The sequence below is a fragment of the Bubalus bubalis genome, chromosome 22, assembly GCF_019923935.1.
Source record: "Bubalus bubalis isolate 160015118507 breed Murrah chromosome 22, NDDB_SH_1, whole genome shotgun sequence".
Lineage (NCBI taxonomy): Eukaryota > Metazoa > Chordata > Mammalia > Artiodactyla > Bovidae > Bubalus > Bubalus bubalis.
In genome coordinates, this window is record NC_059178.1 from 56,813,744 (window position 1) to 56,827,359 (window position 13,616).

A 13,616-nucleotide genomic window follows, 5' to 3' on the forward strand; every position below is an offset into this window, starting at 1 on the left:
AATACAAGATAATCAAGTTATATGTATAACTTGTATGAGTTATATGAACTGATATAACTTGATTATCTTGTATTGTTGACTGATTTGCAATGCTTTATATCAACACTTTTCCAATCCAGAGGCACTTATAGGAAATCATTAATGTTGTATTTAAGTGTACTTAGGTGTTGTATTTAAGACTGATCTCCTATTTAATGAACCACATCTTTTTTCTTCCTGGGCACACAGCTGACTATGTTTCCAGGCTTCCTTGCAACTCTGGGTACCATGTCCAGTGAAATGTGGGCACAACAGTAATGTTTACTTGAAGGCTGAGCTCACAAGTATTTCTTGAAAAAATTATCCACTCCCTTTCTCTCTCCCAGGGTCAACATCAGAAGGCAGACCTCAAAGATGTAGAACTCCAGCCCCAATTCCGAAATGGAAGTGGAGCACAGCCTTTTCCTGATGAGGCTACATGAGCAAGAAGTAAATTTCAATTACCTGAAATTACTGAGGTTTTAGGATTTTGTTGTTATTATCACAAATTATTCTCCTAACCCAACACTGTTCAAGTTATGGTCAGGGGCTCTAGGGTTCAGGAGACTCTTTCATGATATCCAATGGCTAACCTGTTTCACAGTCCTACTAAAATGCTGTCTTTTGCTATCCTCATTTCTCAGGAATGTAGGGCAGAGTTTTTCAGATCCTACATGACACGTGATGACATCACAAGTGTGGTTAAAGAAGGATTCGCTTATGTTTTCAAGAGCAGTCTCAGGCAGTGAGTTTAGGGTAGAGATGACATACAGTTTCAGAGATGAGCCCACTTTATTCTCAATGATTTAACAGGGCACTGACCTGTTATCTTTAATTTCCCCTGCTATAATCTCTGTAACTCCATTTTTGTCCAATACATTCTAATTTAGAAATCTTGAACTTTGTCTTGAGTCCACACGGAAGCACAGCTAGAATTAGTACGTTTTTCCTGTCCTATTTTATAAATACACAAACACACACACACATACATATATATATAGATAGATATAGATAGATAAAGTATAAGCATTATGAAATTTAACAGTATTTCCTCTGAAATGAAATAAATGTATTTATATTTTTCTTACTGTGAAGGATGGACATTTTGTCAGAGATGGAGGAGACTAAAATTCACTTTCTCCATCACCATTACAACGTCTGTATCTCAAGTTTGAGAAAAGAATGAAACTCATATTTCAAAGAGGTTTCTTATTTATGGAAAGGAGAAATGTACTCCAAATAAAATGAAAAAGCTTTACATAAGAAATGAAAAAATAGGAAAAAAAAACTATCTTTCCTTCAGCTTTATTGATGTTAATAATTTGCCCTATTGTGATTTAGGAAGAAATATATTTTATAGTAGTTTTATTGTGACAGTTTGATTGCAGCATTATTTTGAGACAGTTAATAGTTTGGGAAGTCTTGAATATTTTAAACATAAACATAATACGCTCTTTAAAAGCTAAAATTCTCTTTTAGAGAGAGTATTGTGTGTGCTTCTCCAACCAGTGTGAGAACTTACCTTTTAAGATGCTTTGCTATCTTTTGCATTTCTAGTTTGAAAGCTGTAACAGACAATTTTTTTATTTTAAAGCGTTCATCACATTTACAGTTGAAAAATTCAGTTCTTTTGCTTTAATGATTGACCTCAAAATTATGCCACAACTGAACTAATGCAGTAATACCATTCAAAAATGTCCTGTTGCATAACACACAGTCAGTTAAATTTTAACATCTATGAAGCCTGGGGAAGTACAGATTTCATTATACTTTCATTTCTTATTTAGAGTTTAGTTCATTTTCTTTGAAGGAGATCTTTCACTTCCATGAGTCAGAGAACTCTGTTATTTCAATTTCTTTTTCAGCATCGTTAGGTGTTAAAACATGCACTTAGGTTAAGAAAGCAAGTTTCCTAATTTTACAAAAGTCTACAATGCCTCTTTAAATATAGTAAAATACACATATTTTAATTTTATGGTGAAATAATGTATGTTAATAATTGTATATGAGATAATGTTATATAATTGCATAGTTATTACATATTACTTTTTATTTGGGAAAATTTTGAATAAACAAAAAATAATATTGCAAAACCAAAAAAAGCAAAAATTCGTTTCACTTTTCAAACTAAAAATAACAGTCACTGAAATATCTTACAAAGCAAGTTATTGTGTCGACTAGAGAAGCACACACAAGACCAGAAAAACTAATCAAGCAATGCTTTCGTCAGCTGACACTGTTGAATGTCTACTGGCTGAAGAGTATTTTTTTAAAAAGCAACGAAACCCAAGACACTGCCACTTTCCAACGATACAGAAACTTGCAGATGTAAAATTTTAGCTTTAAACAAGAAGACAGTTAACATTTTGTCTACGGAACCTTACTTTTTTCTAACAGATAGACAGATGTACAGACATGGCTGAGCTTGCTTATTTTTCTCAAAGTCATCAGAGATCTTCGTTTATATGAACGCTTGGCAACAAACACAAGTAGTATTGAAAGAGTCACACTGTTGGATAACTTTTAAATCTTAGGACTGCCACTGAAACATCTGTGTTGACAGTTGCACCGATGCTGCAAAAGTAATAAGTGAATAAAACTGCTGAATCAGGACAGTGGCACCAACCTCAGCTGTTAGGGTCCGTTACATAATTCACGCCCGTGCATTCCTGACGGTACAGAAGACTTTTGCTTTAGAATCTCCTTGATGAGGCATTCAAAATTACTAGTTTTTCAAAATGTAAAATTTTGATTACATATCTTTTCTGCAGAAAGAACAGAGTAAATCTGCTGACTTTTCAAGGAAAACAAACTGAAAATATTTGCTGCCAACGAAGAAATTCAAGTGAACTGAAACATATCCATCCATGTGTATTTGATAGATCCTCAATTCCGAAGTAATTTTTCAATGTGACTGTTGTTTATGTAAACAAGTGTGACTTTTGATATTGAGTAATGAAATATGTTCATATTTGGCAGATCTGCTTAACAGTGATCCAATAACTGTTATTTAGTGATTTTGGTGTTAAATAATTACGCATGGGTAAAAGAGGCATTTGAAGAGGAAAATACATTAACAGATGTTAATGAAACAGAATATGAACACTGACACAGTTTCCCATTCCCCATTGCAACTAAGCTTTGAGAAACTATCACTTTATGAAGTTTGGGCTAGTATCCATGTGAAAAGGCTGTGAAACACTCTTCCCTTTTCCCTCTACATTTCTCTGTGAGGCTGAATTTTCTTCATATACTTCCATCATAAGAGCACATTAGAAATTTGTAATACAGAAGCAGATCTGAGCATCTAGCTATGTCCTATTAAGCCAGACAAAATTGTGAAACAATGTAATCCCCCTAATTATTATTAATATTCATTAATGGATATGCTAATATTAATCAATGTTTTAAAATATGCTTTTATGTTAACACGTAATTGGTTTTCAGTGTGATTTTTCTATGAATTAATAGTTATTTAAAATTTTATGAGTTTAAATGTCTAATATGACAAATACTGAATGATATAGCTTATAAGCTGAAGCACTTTGAGGTCTTCAGTATTTGTTAAGAGAAGATAAGGCTTTTGAGACCAAAATATTTCAGAACTTCTGCCTTAACCAACTCCATCTTTGAATTATGGGGAAATGTCTAATCCCAACAAAACTTTTTATGGCAAGTTATTAAATTCAGGACTGTGCAATTCATTTATTTTATATTCCAAGGAAATTTCCACAATGTTAGCAATATTACCGCATTGTTGTTAGAGATTCTTTGCCATCTGAGCCACCAGGGAAGCCCCAGCTTGTAGTTGGACTTTCAGTAAACTATTGTTTATCTGACTAAATTATGATTAAATCAAAATCAGAAGCATCTTCATTTTACAAATGAAAAAAAAATAGAGCTTCAACAACTTTAGAAAAATAAACTAGTTCTGACCCAAAGGCTAAACCTAAAACTTTGCACAAATCACTGAATAGTTCGGAAGCATATTTTTCTTAACTAACATCAAGATGTTGTTGGTTTAGGCTTTTAAATGTACAAGTGAGCCATTATACCATAGAGCACAGCAGTGTTTCTAGAAGAACATTTATGGGAAAATGTAATTGCTTGACATGGCCATGTAAAACCCCCTGATTATAGAAATCAACTTTGATACTGTAATATGTTTGCAGTGCACAGCTCAACCAGAGAAAGCTAATTGGTATTTTGGTCAAATTTTCACCATCTCACACAGCCTGAATTATGTCATGAGCTCCATAATGTTTCCACCTCTCATCTCTACTTACTTTTGAGAATCTGTAATGTCTGTATCTTTATTAAATCAGCCTTTGCCTCGAAACTAACTGCCCACGTCAATAAGCACTTTCCTGTCTTTTTCACCTGCCTGCAGCCCATCGGTGTTCAGCTTTGTTTCCTACTCAAGATTGAAAAGTACTGTTTGTGGTTTTGGAAATCGGTTAACTGAATTTAGGATGCCATTTTAAAAACTGACTGCAAAAACACTCAGCAGCACAGTACTAAGATAGCTTGCATCATCATAGTATATAGTGTTCTAATAATTGGATTTATCTCTCTCCAGAAGCAACATCAACCCAGCATAAAATGCACAGTGTAATACGCATTTAAGCCTCTTCTAAAGGTTTACTGTTTGTGGCAACAGCGGCTTCACTACGAGTTTGCCTTCATAAGGGAAGCGTGACTATGAGTCAAAGTGCTGGTCACTCCGTTGTGTCCCCCTATTTGTGACCCCATGGACTGTAGCCCGCAGTGCAGAGTTTACATATCATGATTTCTTCTTTCTAGATTAACATAAAATTTATGCATATATGAATCTTAGAAATAAAAACATTCAAGAATTTTTGGAAGGAAGTTTGCAAGTCCTGTAAAATATTATTGATATTTGCATGGTTTTTATAGATGTATTGCTTCCTTATTTATTTAGCTGTAATATATTCTGTGTCCTCATGATGCTCATATTCTTAATTTTAAATATACTGAGAGAATATATTCTTCCTTATAAAATGAATGCACAGATGCTGGATTTTGCTTGTGTTCACATGAAGTAGGCTTTTGCAATGTTTGTTTTTGATAGTCACAAGGCAATAGTAATATTCCAGGCAGAAAATATGCATTTCTCTATAGAATAGAGACAAACCTTGAGGAAAGAAGAGAAGAAGAAATCATCAGAAGGTGAAAAGAATAACAAAGACAATTAAAAAAAATAAACTAGATTGTCCAAAACCAGAGTTTGGTATTTGAATCAGATATTATAGAACGTATTAAATTTTCTGTCCAAGGAAAACCAGGAAAGCTCTTGATTGATTATTGGCAAACCACTCCCCTGCCAACAGTTTCTCTCAGAATTCCCTCATTCACTCATCCAGTAAGTAGATGATCACGGTGTCAAGCCAGACCCTGTGGGGCTCCTGGGCACAAAAGGCTTCCTGTGTCCCCCATTTCTGGATTACTGGAAACAGTCTTCATTTAGCCTCCAGGACCCTCCCTGAGTTGTAACGACCAAGTCCAAATAACTGCGAAGTAGGGGATGGGGGAGCTGCAGAGATAAAGAGGAGCAGTCAAGAAACAATAGTGCAGGCCTGGTCCAGAGTCCTGGTTTCCCCTCAAGGGATACACATCACGGTGCTGTTAGTTAGTCCATAGCTCTTTGCCATCCCATGGACTGTAGCCCACCAGGCCCCTCCGTCTACAGGATTCTCCAGGCAAGAATACTGACGTGGGTTGCCATTTCCTTCTCCAGGGGATCTTCCTGACCCAGGGGTCGAACCTGAGTCTCCTGCATCAGCAGGTAGAGTCTTTCCTGCTGAGCCACCGGGGAAGCCCATACAACACAGTATCTTTGAACTGTTTTGCAGATACTGAAACCCCCACCAGGTGAGAGAGGTTAACAGTATGCTGCCCACAAACACATAGACCGCAGACCCATTGGAACCACAAGGCCGATGACTGACTCCAGTTTAGTTCACCACCAACCAATAAGGAGAATGTCCACGAGCTGATCAAGCCCTCTTTGGACCACTAATACAAAACAACTCACTACCACCTCCAGGTTGGGGCACACAGTTTTGAGGACATTAGCCCACTGTGGCCCCCTTCACCCAGCAAAGCAACAAAGCCAATCTTTTCTACGTGATCTAGAACTCTGTCTCCTAGAATTAACTCACTGTCGGGGCACAGAGGCTGGATTTGGCTTCCTAAGTAGGTCCCAAATCACATGAAACCACAAATAACTGAATCCATCTTCCGAACCATCTTTTTCCACTAGAACTGGTTTAGTAGGACATTTCCTGCTGGCACAACTGTGGGGTCAGCACTGTCAGTGATTAAAATACCTCCAATGTCCTCCTCTCTTCATCCATTACTTCTCATCGCTCCCTTCCTGGTACCCATTCATGTCTTTTGACATGCATAGTGAGTATTGTTTAGTAATCAGGAGGAAGATTGGAAGATTGACTATAGGAGAGTTTAGAGTAAATATTTTGGCAGGTAGTGTGGAGGCCTATTTCAAGGTCCCAGGTGTAGAGCCTTGTAGCAAGGTCGGAGGGCAAAAATTTCCGGGATTAACCAAGCCCAAAAGGCTTCTCAGGTGGTGCCAGTGGTAAAGAACCCACCTGCCAATGCAGGAGACTAAGAGACACAGGTTCGATCCCTGGGCTAGAAAGATCCCCTGGAGAAGGGCATGGCAACTTGCTCCAGTGTTCTTGTCTGGAGAATCCCATGGATAGAGGAGCCTGGCGGGCTATAGTCCAAGGGGTCGCACAGAGTTAGACATAACTGAAGCGACTTAGCACACACACATAGCAACTGTTACCATGAGTCTCCTGATCTTAAACAGCCAGTTCCCTGGCCCCATATTTGGTAAAATACTCATTTTATTACCTGCTCTATAGCATCCTCAGAGAAAGCAATGGCAACCCACACCAGTACTCTTGCCTGGAAAATCCCATGGACGAAGGAGCCTGGTAGGCTGCAGTCCATGGGGTCGCTAAGAGTCGGACATGACTGAGCGACTTCACTTTCACTTTTCACTTTCATGCATTGGAGAAGGAAATGGCAACCCACTCCAGTGTTCTTGCCTGGAGAATCCCAAGGACGGGGGAGCCTGGTGGGCTGCCATCTATGGGGTCGCACAGAGTCAGACACGACTGAAGTGACTTGGCGGTAGCAGCTATAGCATCCTAACCAGTCACCTAAAGCCACCCTTCCAGTAGGGATTTTCTCTGTCTTCAGGTTATAAACATTAGCTGTGCTTAGTTGCTCAGTCGTGTCTGACTCTTTGCGACCCTGTGGACTGTAGCCTGCCAAGCTCCTCTGTCCATGGGATTCTCCAGGCAAGAATAATGGAGTGGGTTGTCATGCCCCCCTCCAGGGAAATCTTTCCAACCCAGCGATTGAACCCAGGTCTTCCACATTGCAGGCAGATTCTTTACCATCTGAGTCACCAGGGAAGCCCAAGAATACTGGAGCGGGTAGCCTATCCCTTCTCCAGGGGATCTTTCTGACCCAGGAATGGAACAGAGGTCTCCTGCATCACAGGCGGATTCTTATCAGCTGGGCCACCAGGGAAGCCCAGAACCATTGGCTACTAGTCCACGAAAGGGGTTGACTCTCTCTTGAGCCATCCCACTGTTCTAACAGCATCTCTGATTCTAATAAACTCTATACTCCTCTCATTCAGCCTCATGTCTGGAAATCCTTTTACAGCCAGTGAGCAGACCATGGCAGGTAGTAGAGACTGGATCTGAGGTTTTATGCCTAGACGAGTCAGAACAGGAAATGACTTCTTGAGAGCAACTGAGAATCTGGGGATAACTAATTGCTTTGGAATCTGCCCAGCATGTGTGCACATGGCTGCAGAGGAATAGAATCCCCCCGGCTCTGAACATGGCAGGAACCGAAAGCAGGGGTGGCTCCACAAGTTGTGTGTGTGTGGGAGGGGGGTGGTGAGGAATGGCTCATCCTCACATCAGCATCTTTCATCCCATTTAGGTCACTTCATGCTAAATAAATCACATCACTGACAACTAATAAAATGATATATTTTATTAAAATGCTATGTCTTTCACTTCATTTAAAAATATAAATGCAAGTATCCTGAAGAAGCCTTATAAGTCACAGCTGATGCAAAGAGCTGATTCATTGGAAAAGACCCTGATGATTGAGGGCAGGAGGAGAAGGGGGTGACGGAGGATGAGATGGTTGGATGGCATCATCAACTCAATAGACATGAGTTTCACCAAACTCCGGGAGATAGTGAAGGATAGGGAAGTCTGGCGTGCTGCAGTCTGTGGGTGTCTGACGAAGAGTCAGACAGGACTTAGTGATTGAACAACAACAATAATAGCAAAGTTGTACAAGCCAAGCAAATTTAGCTTCAATGCAAGATTATTTTTTTTAAGGCAAGATTTTTTTGAACTTCCTGTCAATTTGACAAGCTTAGCCCCTTCTAAATAGAACTGGAACAGCCCCTAATTGGAAACATGGGGAATGTTCTCTGTTGGTACCCTTGGCAAGGACACTAGAGTGTATATGCCAGGCACTAGCAGTGCACATGGGCAAAAAGAGCCACAACGGGCCCAGAAAAAAGAGCAAATTCAACAAGCCAAGCTCTGGCACTAGCAATTGATTTGTGTGGAAGCACGCAGGATGCTCCTGCTGAGAAATCCTCCTGAAGTCCATGGAATGGCTTCCCAGTCTACACCAGACTGGTTCTGTCTTTATATGTAAATGTGATCTTACTTTTAAGTCACAATTCCCACCTCCTTTCACCAAAGACAGAATCTTTGAGTTCTAGCTAGTCTTCTGCTCTTCAAATCCCCAAACTTGGCCATGAGCAGCCCTTTATCACAGCCACAAGCAATGCATGGAGATGTGGAAGGATTGAGATTAGAAGGGCAAAATGATTTGCCAGTTAAATAATGTTAATAACGATAATAAATGAAAAAATGACAATGTATTCAATTAAACAAAATGGACCTGAAAGAAAAGCCAAAATATATCATCAAAAAGTGAATTAAATATTAATTTCATCAAGAAGAATCCACCAGAAGCTTTAATGATGTTGAACTTGTATTATGTAACAACAATAAGGCTTCTTTCTAAAAGATTAGGATAAAAATATCAGCTGGGCTTGGTACAAAGCAGACTTGCCAGTATCAACTATTGATAGATCATAGATAGGATACATATTTCCTGATGTATAAAGCAACACCTAAAAACAAATTATATCCATGTAAAATCTAGAATTTTTGCTCTTGGGTGAAAAATGGATGAAAAATACCTGAAATATTATTTTATATACCTAAAATATTATTTGTGGTTTTAAAATTACAAATTAAATACAATTGCTGTAGCCTCATTATCTTCTTCACACTGCAATTATTTCTATTAGAAAGCCTTCAATTTGGGGAAGTGCATCTCACTTCCTCAAATGCCTGAGATGAGTTGGAGAATTCCTGCATAAAAGTCATAACATAATTCTTACAAATGTTTATAAATATCCAAATGTAAGCTAGATACCTGGTAAATTTCCAGATATCCATTTTTCCCTTAGTGTATAACAACATAGACTAGGTACAAAAGGACCTTTTATGTCATTTAGCTCAAAAATTATGTCCAAATTTTAGAGTAAAACAGAGCTAATCTAAATATGTATGAAGCCATGTAAGAAAGCACTGTATCTAACATCGCAATTGGCAATTTCAGAGGTCTTCTCCCAGGTTTATGAAACTATCTGAAAATGGAAAGATCATCACTTTTTTGTATTCTCCACTAGTGAGTAATCTTTATCCATTTTAAATCTAGGGGAATTATATAATTACAAAAAAAATTATCATCTTTCCATTTCCATTTTTCACAGTGATTTCCATCCCCCTCTCCTCAGGTCCCCCAGATCACAGTGATTCTGCAGGTTCGAATGAGTGTATAAGACAGTATTTTTCATGACTGTTTCACTTGAGAATACAGGTGATTGGAATCGGGAACCTAGTTTTGAATAACATGTTAGCCATATCAGACCAGAGCTCCCAAAACCCATCCAACTCTGAAAAAGAGTTAACTCTCAAAAGTGTAACCTCCATCCTGGGGAGAATGATTGATGCCAGAGCATCCATTTGATCCCCAAATCTATCATTTCCTAAAGATTTAAAGAATCAAGCTAATTTTCAACCTACATCAAACACAATTTGAAATGTTCATTGGAATATGTCTTAGAATTTTAAATAGCACTATACTGACATTTCTTTCCACTGGCATTTAAAAAAATACTTGTGTAACTCTGAAAACACTATTGCATTACAAAAACTCTGAAATTGTTCATTTGCCCTTAGACAGCACTAGTCTAAGACCCAGGTATTTACTGAGACATTTGTTAAATCTGCATTCCCTTTGCTTATTTTTCTGTCTTTCAAATATAACCGCACTTCAGGTTATTTCTTTAAGAGGTGTAAAAATAATCCATAGTTTCCCCAAAGTAATGGTCTATAGCAGTATAAATCAACATCATAAATTTTAGGTTGGAAGGAGAAAATGAGGTCCCTCCTGTTTAGTCAGAGAGTAAGATTGATGAGATCCCATTAATTTTATTCCCTTAGACTTTTCATTTTATCAATCATTAGCCTTCTCGTGATTCCCTGAGCTGAAAACTTCAAAAACAAAATTAACTTTGCACCGTTCTTTCATCAGCAAGATACCAAGAGCTTTCAATTATTTTTGTAAAACCTCTCACTACCAACCTCCTTTTCCAGTCTGCAAAGATCTTAGTCCCACCTTCTCACCTTAGGGCATCAGAATTCTAACCAATCTCTTTGCCTTAGTCCCCCATTTCTTCAGTACTTTGTATATAATGTTTTAGCTGAATTGACATAAAAAGCAAAACTAAGTCCTCCCATATGCGGTCAAATGATTTTTGAAAAGGGTTCCAAAACATTCAATGGCAAAAGGACCTTCTTTTCAACAAATGATGCTGGGAAAATTGTGACACTTTTCATTCCAACAATGTATATATTCTTCTAACAAATCTTAGCTTATTTATATATTTGATACTATGTTCTTTACAGAAAATTATGAACTTCTAAAAAACTGTATAATTGCTGAAATTTTGAGAATTGATTAACACTTCACAATTAAGTAATGCTATGATTACAAACATATTTAACATCAATATAGGGTTTATTTCAAAATGAGATATTTTCATAACATTCCTAAGTTCTGTTCTGACAACAAAGCCTTTAATTAATCTTAAGTCTGCCAACACTAAAATATATAAATCTGAATTTTAAAAGACTTGAAATATTAAAAACATTAAAACTTTTGATATAATTTTAGTTTCACTTATTAATTTGCCTATCTTAAAATTTATTTTCTCAAATATTGAAATTCCTTATTGTCAACTATCATGAAACTTTCCTCACAAGGAAACAAACAATAATAATATTAAGCATGAAAAACAATGTTAAATGTAGAGAAATTTCAAAATAAAAATGTTAGAATAAAAAAGTTTATTTTTTAATTGATGTATTTGTACAACATAGTGATTCAACATTTTTATAGATTATACTCCATTTAAAGTTATTACAAGATAATGGCTATATTTCCCTGTGCTGCACAATATATCCTTGTTGCTAATTTATCTCTTAATCTTATACCCCTATCTTGCCGCCCTACATTTTCTTTAAATACATAAAATTAATTCTGAATTATACTTGATATGAAATGACTATCATTTCAGGATATTAAATTTATATATTATTAATATATCAGGACTTAATTTTTTCAGCTAATTATATTTAATGAAACCGTTTCCAGAATCTATTTCAAAATGTACCTATTGGCATGAGATGCATACTATAAAAACTAAAACATATAGACAGCATTATTCTGGCACTAGAAAAAATAAAATGGTTCTGTTTCTGCTTCTGTACTAGAAGGAAGTGAAGAATATGTTTTACATTAAAGCTACATAAGTGAGAAAATTCAAATTTCTAAACTACTCTAAAAAATTCAGAAAAGTCTTTGACATATGGACAGTTCATTGATGTTCATTTAATCTATATATAGACAATGAGAGACAGATAAATGATTTTTTACTTTTTACATTTCAGGAAAGACTGACAAAAAATGTGTGAGAAATAGATTGTATAAGCTCCTATTTCTAAAGTTTCAACTCGTCACAATTTACCTCCATGTAGAGCAGTTAAACATCAAGATTAATGTGTTGGAACCATCCAGACTGGAAGGCAGAATCAAGGACAGATTATGCTGGTTGCAGTATCCTTTGCCATCTTTACCTAACCAGGCAATAGAACTCTGTCCGTCTTCCACCAGGCCACTTGCTCGTATTGGTGGTACCATTTGTTCAGCAGACATCTGTGCTCCTTGGGAAACACACAGGATGATGCAACAATTAATTGTCAACTTGACTGGGCCCTGCGGTGCCCAGATATTTGGCCAAACATTGTTCTCTGTATGTCTGTATGGGTGTTTCTGAATGACATTAACCTTTTAATTGGTAGAGAGTAAAGAAGGTTGCCCTCTTTAGCATAAGGTAGGCAATGTGAGCTCATTCATGTCCAATTCTTTGTGACTCCATGGACCATATAGCCTGTTAGGCTCCTCTGTCCATAGGAATTTCCAGGCAAGAATCCTGGAATGGGTTGTCATTCCCTTCTCTAGGGGATCTTTCACACCCAGGGATCACACCCATGTCTTCTGTGTCTCCTGCGTTAGCAGGCAGTCTGCCACTGAGCCAACCTGGAAGCCCCTTCCTTAATGTGGATGGACCTCATCCATGGAATAGTTGAAGACTGGAATAGAACAACATTGGAGCTGGAGTAAGAGGAAAGACCTCCAGCCTACCTGCTTGAATAAGACATCAGTTTTTTTTCTGCCTTTGGACTCAAACTGAAATCTGGTCTGGAGCTTTTCCACTGATACTGTTCAGTTCAGTTCAGTTCAGTCGCTCAGTCGGGTCTGACTCTTTGCAACACCATGAACCGCAGCACGCCAGGCCTCCCTGTTCATCATCAACTCCCGGACTTGACCCAAACTCATGTCCATTGAGTCAGTGATGCCATCCAACCATCCCATCCTCCATCATCCTCTTCTCCTCCTGCCTTCAATCTTTCCCAGCATCAGGGTCTTTTCAAATGAGTCAGCTCTTCACATCAGGTGGCCAAAATATTGGAGTTTCAGCTTCAACATCAGTCCTTCCGATGAACACCCAGGACTGATCTCCTTTAGGATGGACTGGATGATTCTCCTTGCAGTCCAAGGGACTCTCAAGAGTCTTCTCCAACACCACAGTTCAAAAGCATCAATTCTTCGGTTCTCAGCTTTCTTTATAGTCTAACTCTCACATCCATACATGTCCACTGGAAAAACCATAGCCTTGACTAGACGGACCTTTGTTGGCAAGGTAATGTCTCTGCTTTTTAATATGCTGTCTAGGTTGGTCATAACTTTCCTTCCTAGGAGTCTTTTAATTTCATGTAGTGAAATTTCACCATCTGCAGTGATTTTGGAGCCACCCAAAATAATGTCAGCCACTGTTTCCACTGTTTCCCCATCTACTTGCCATGAAG

The 13,616-nt window shown here is 37.8% G+C and overlaps 1 protein-coding gene across 11 annotated transcripts in view; it reads right to left on the bottom strand.

The window, feature by feature from the left end:
• The window catches only part of NETO1 (neuropilin and tolloid like 1), a 114,730-nt gene that overhangs the window by 61,527 nt on the left and 39,587 nt on the right, over nt 1-13,616 (bottom strand). The window contains exon 5 of one of the 11 annotated variants that reach the window (XM_044934457.1): nt 12,093-12,410. The exons of the other annotated variants lie outside the window; for them this stretch is intronic. Coding sequence (XP_044790392.1) covers nt 12,211-12,410 — 200 coding nt within the window. The 3' untranslated portion in view covers nt 12,093-12,210. Of the gene's footprint in view, nt 1-12,092; nt 12,411-13,616 lie in introns of those variants that run through there. 11 annotated transcript variants of the gene reach the window in all.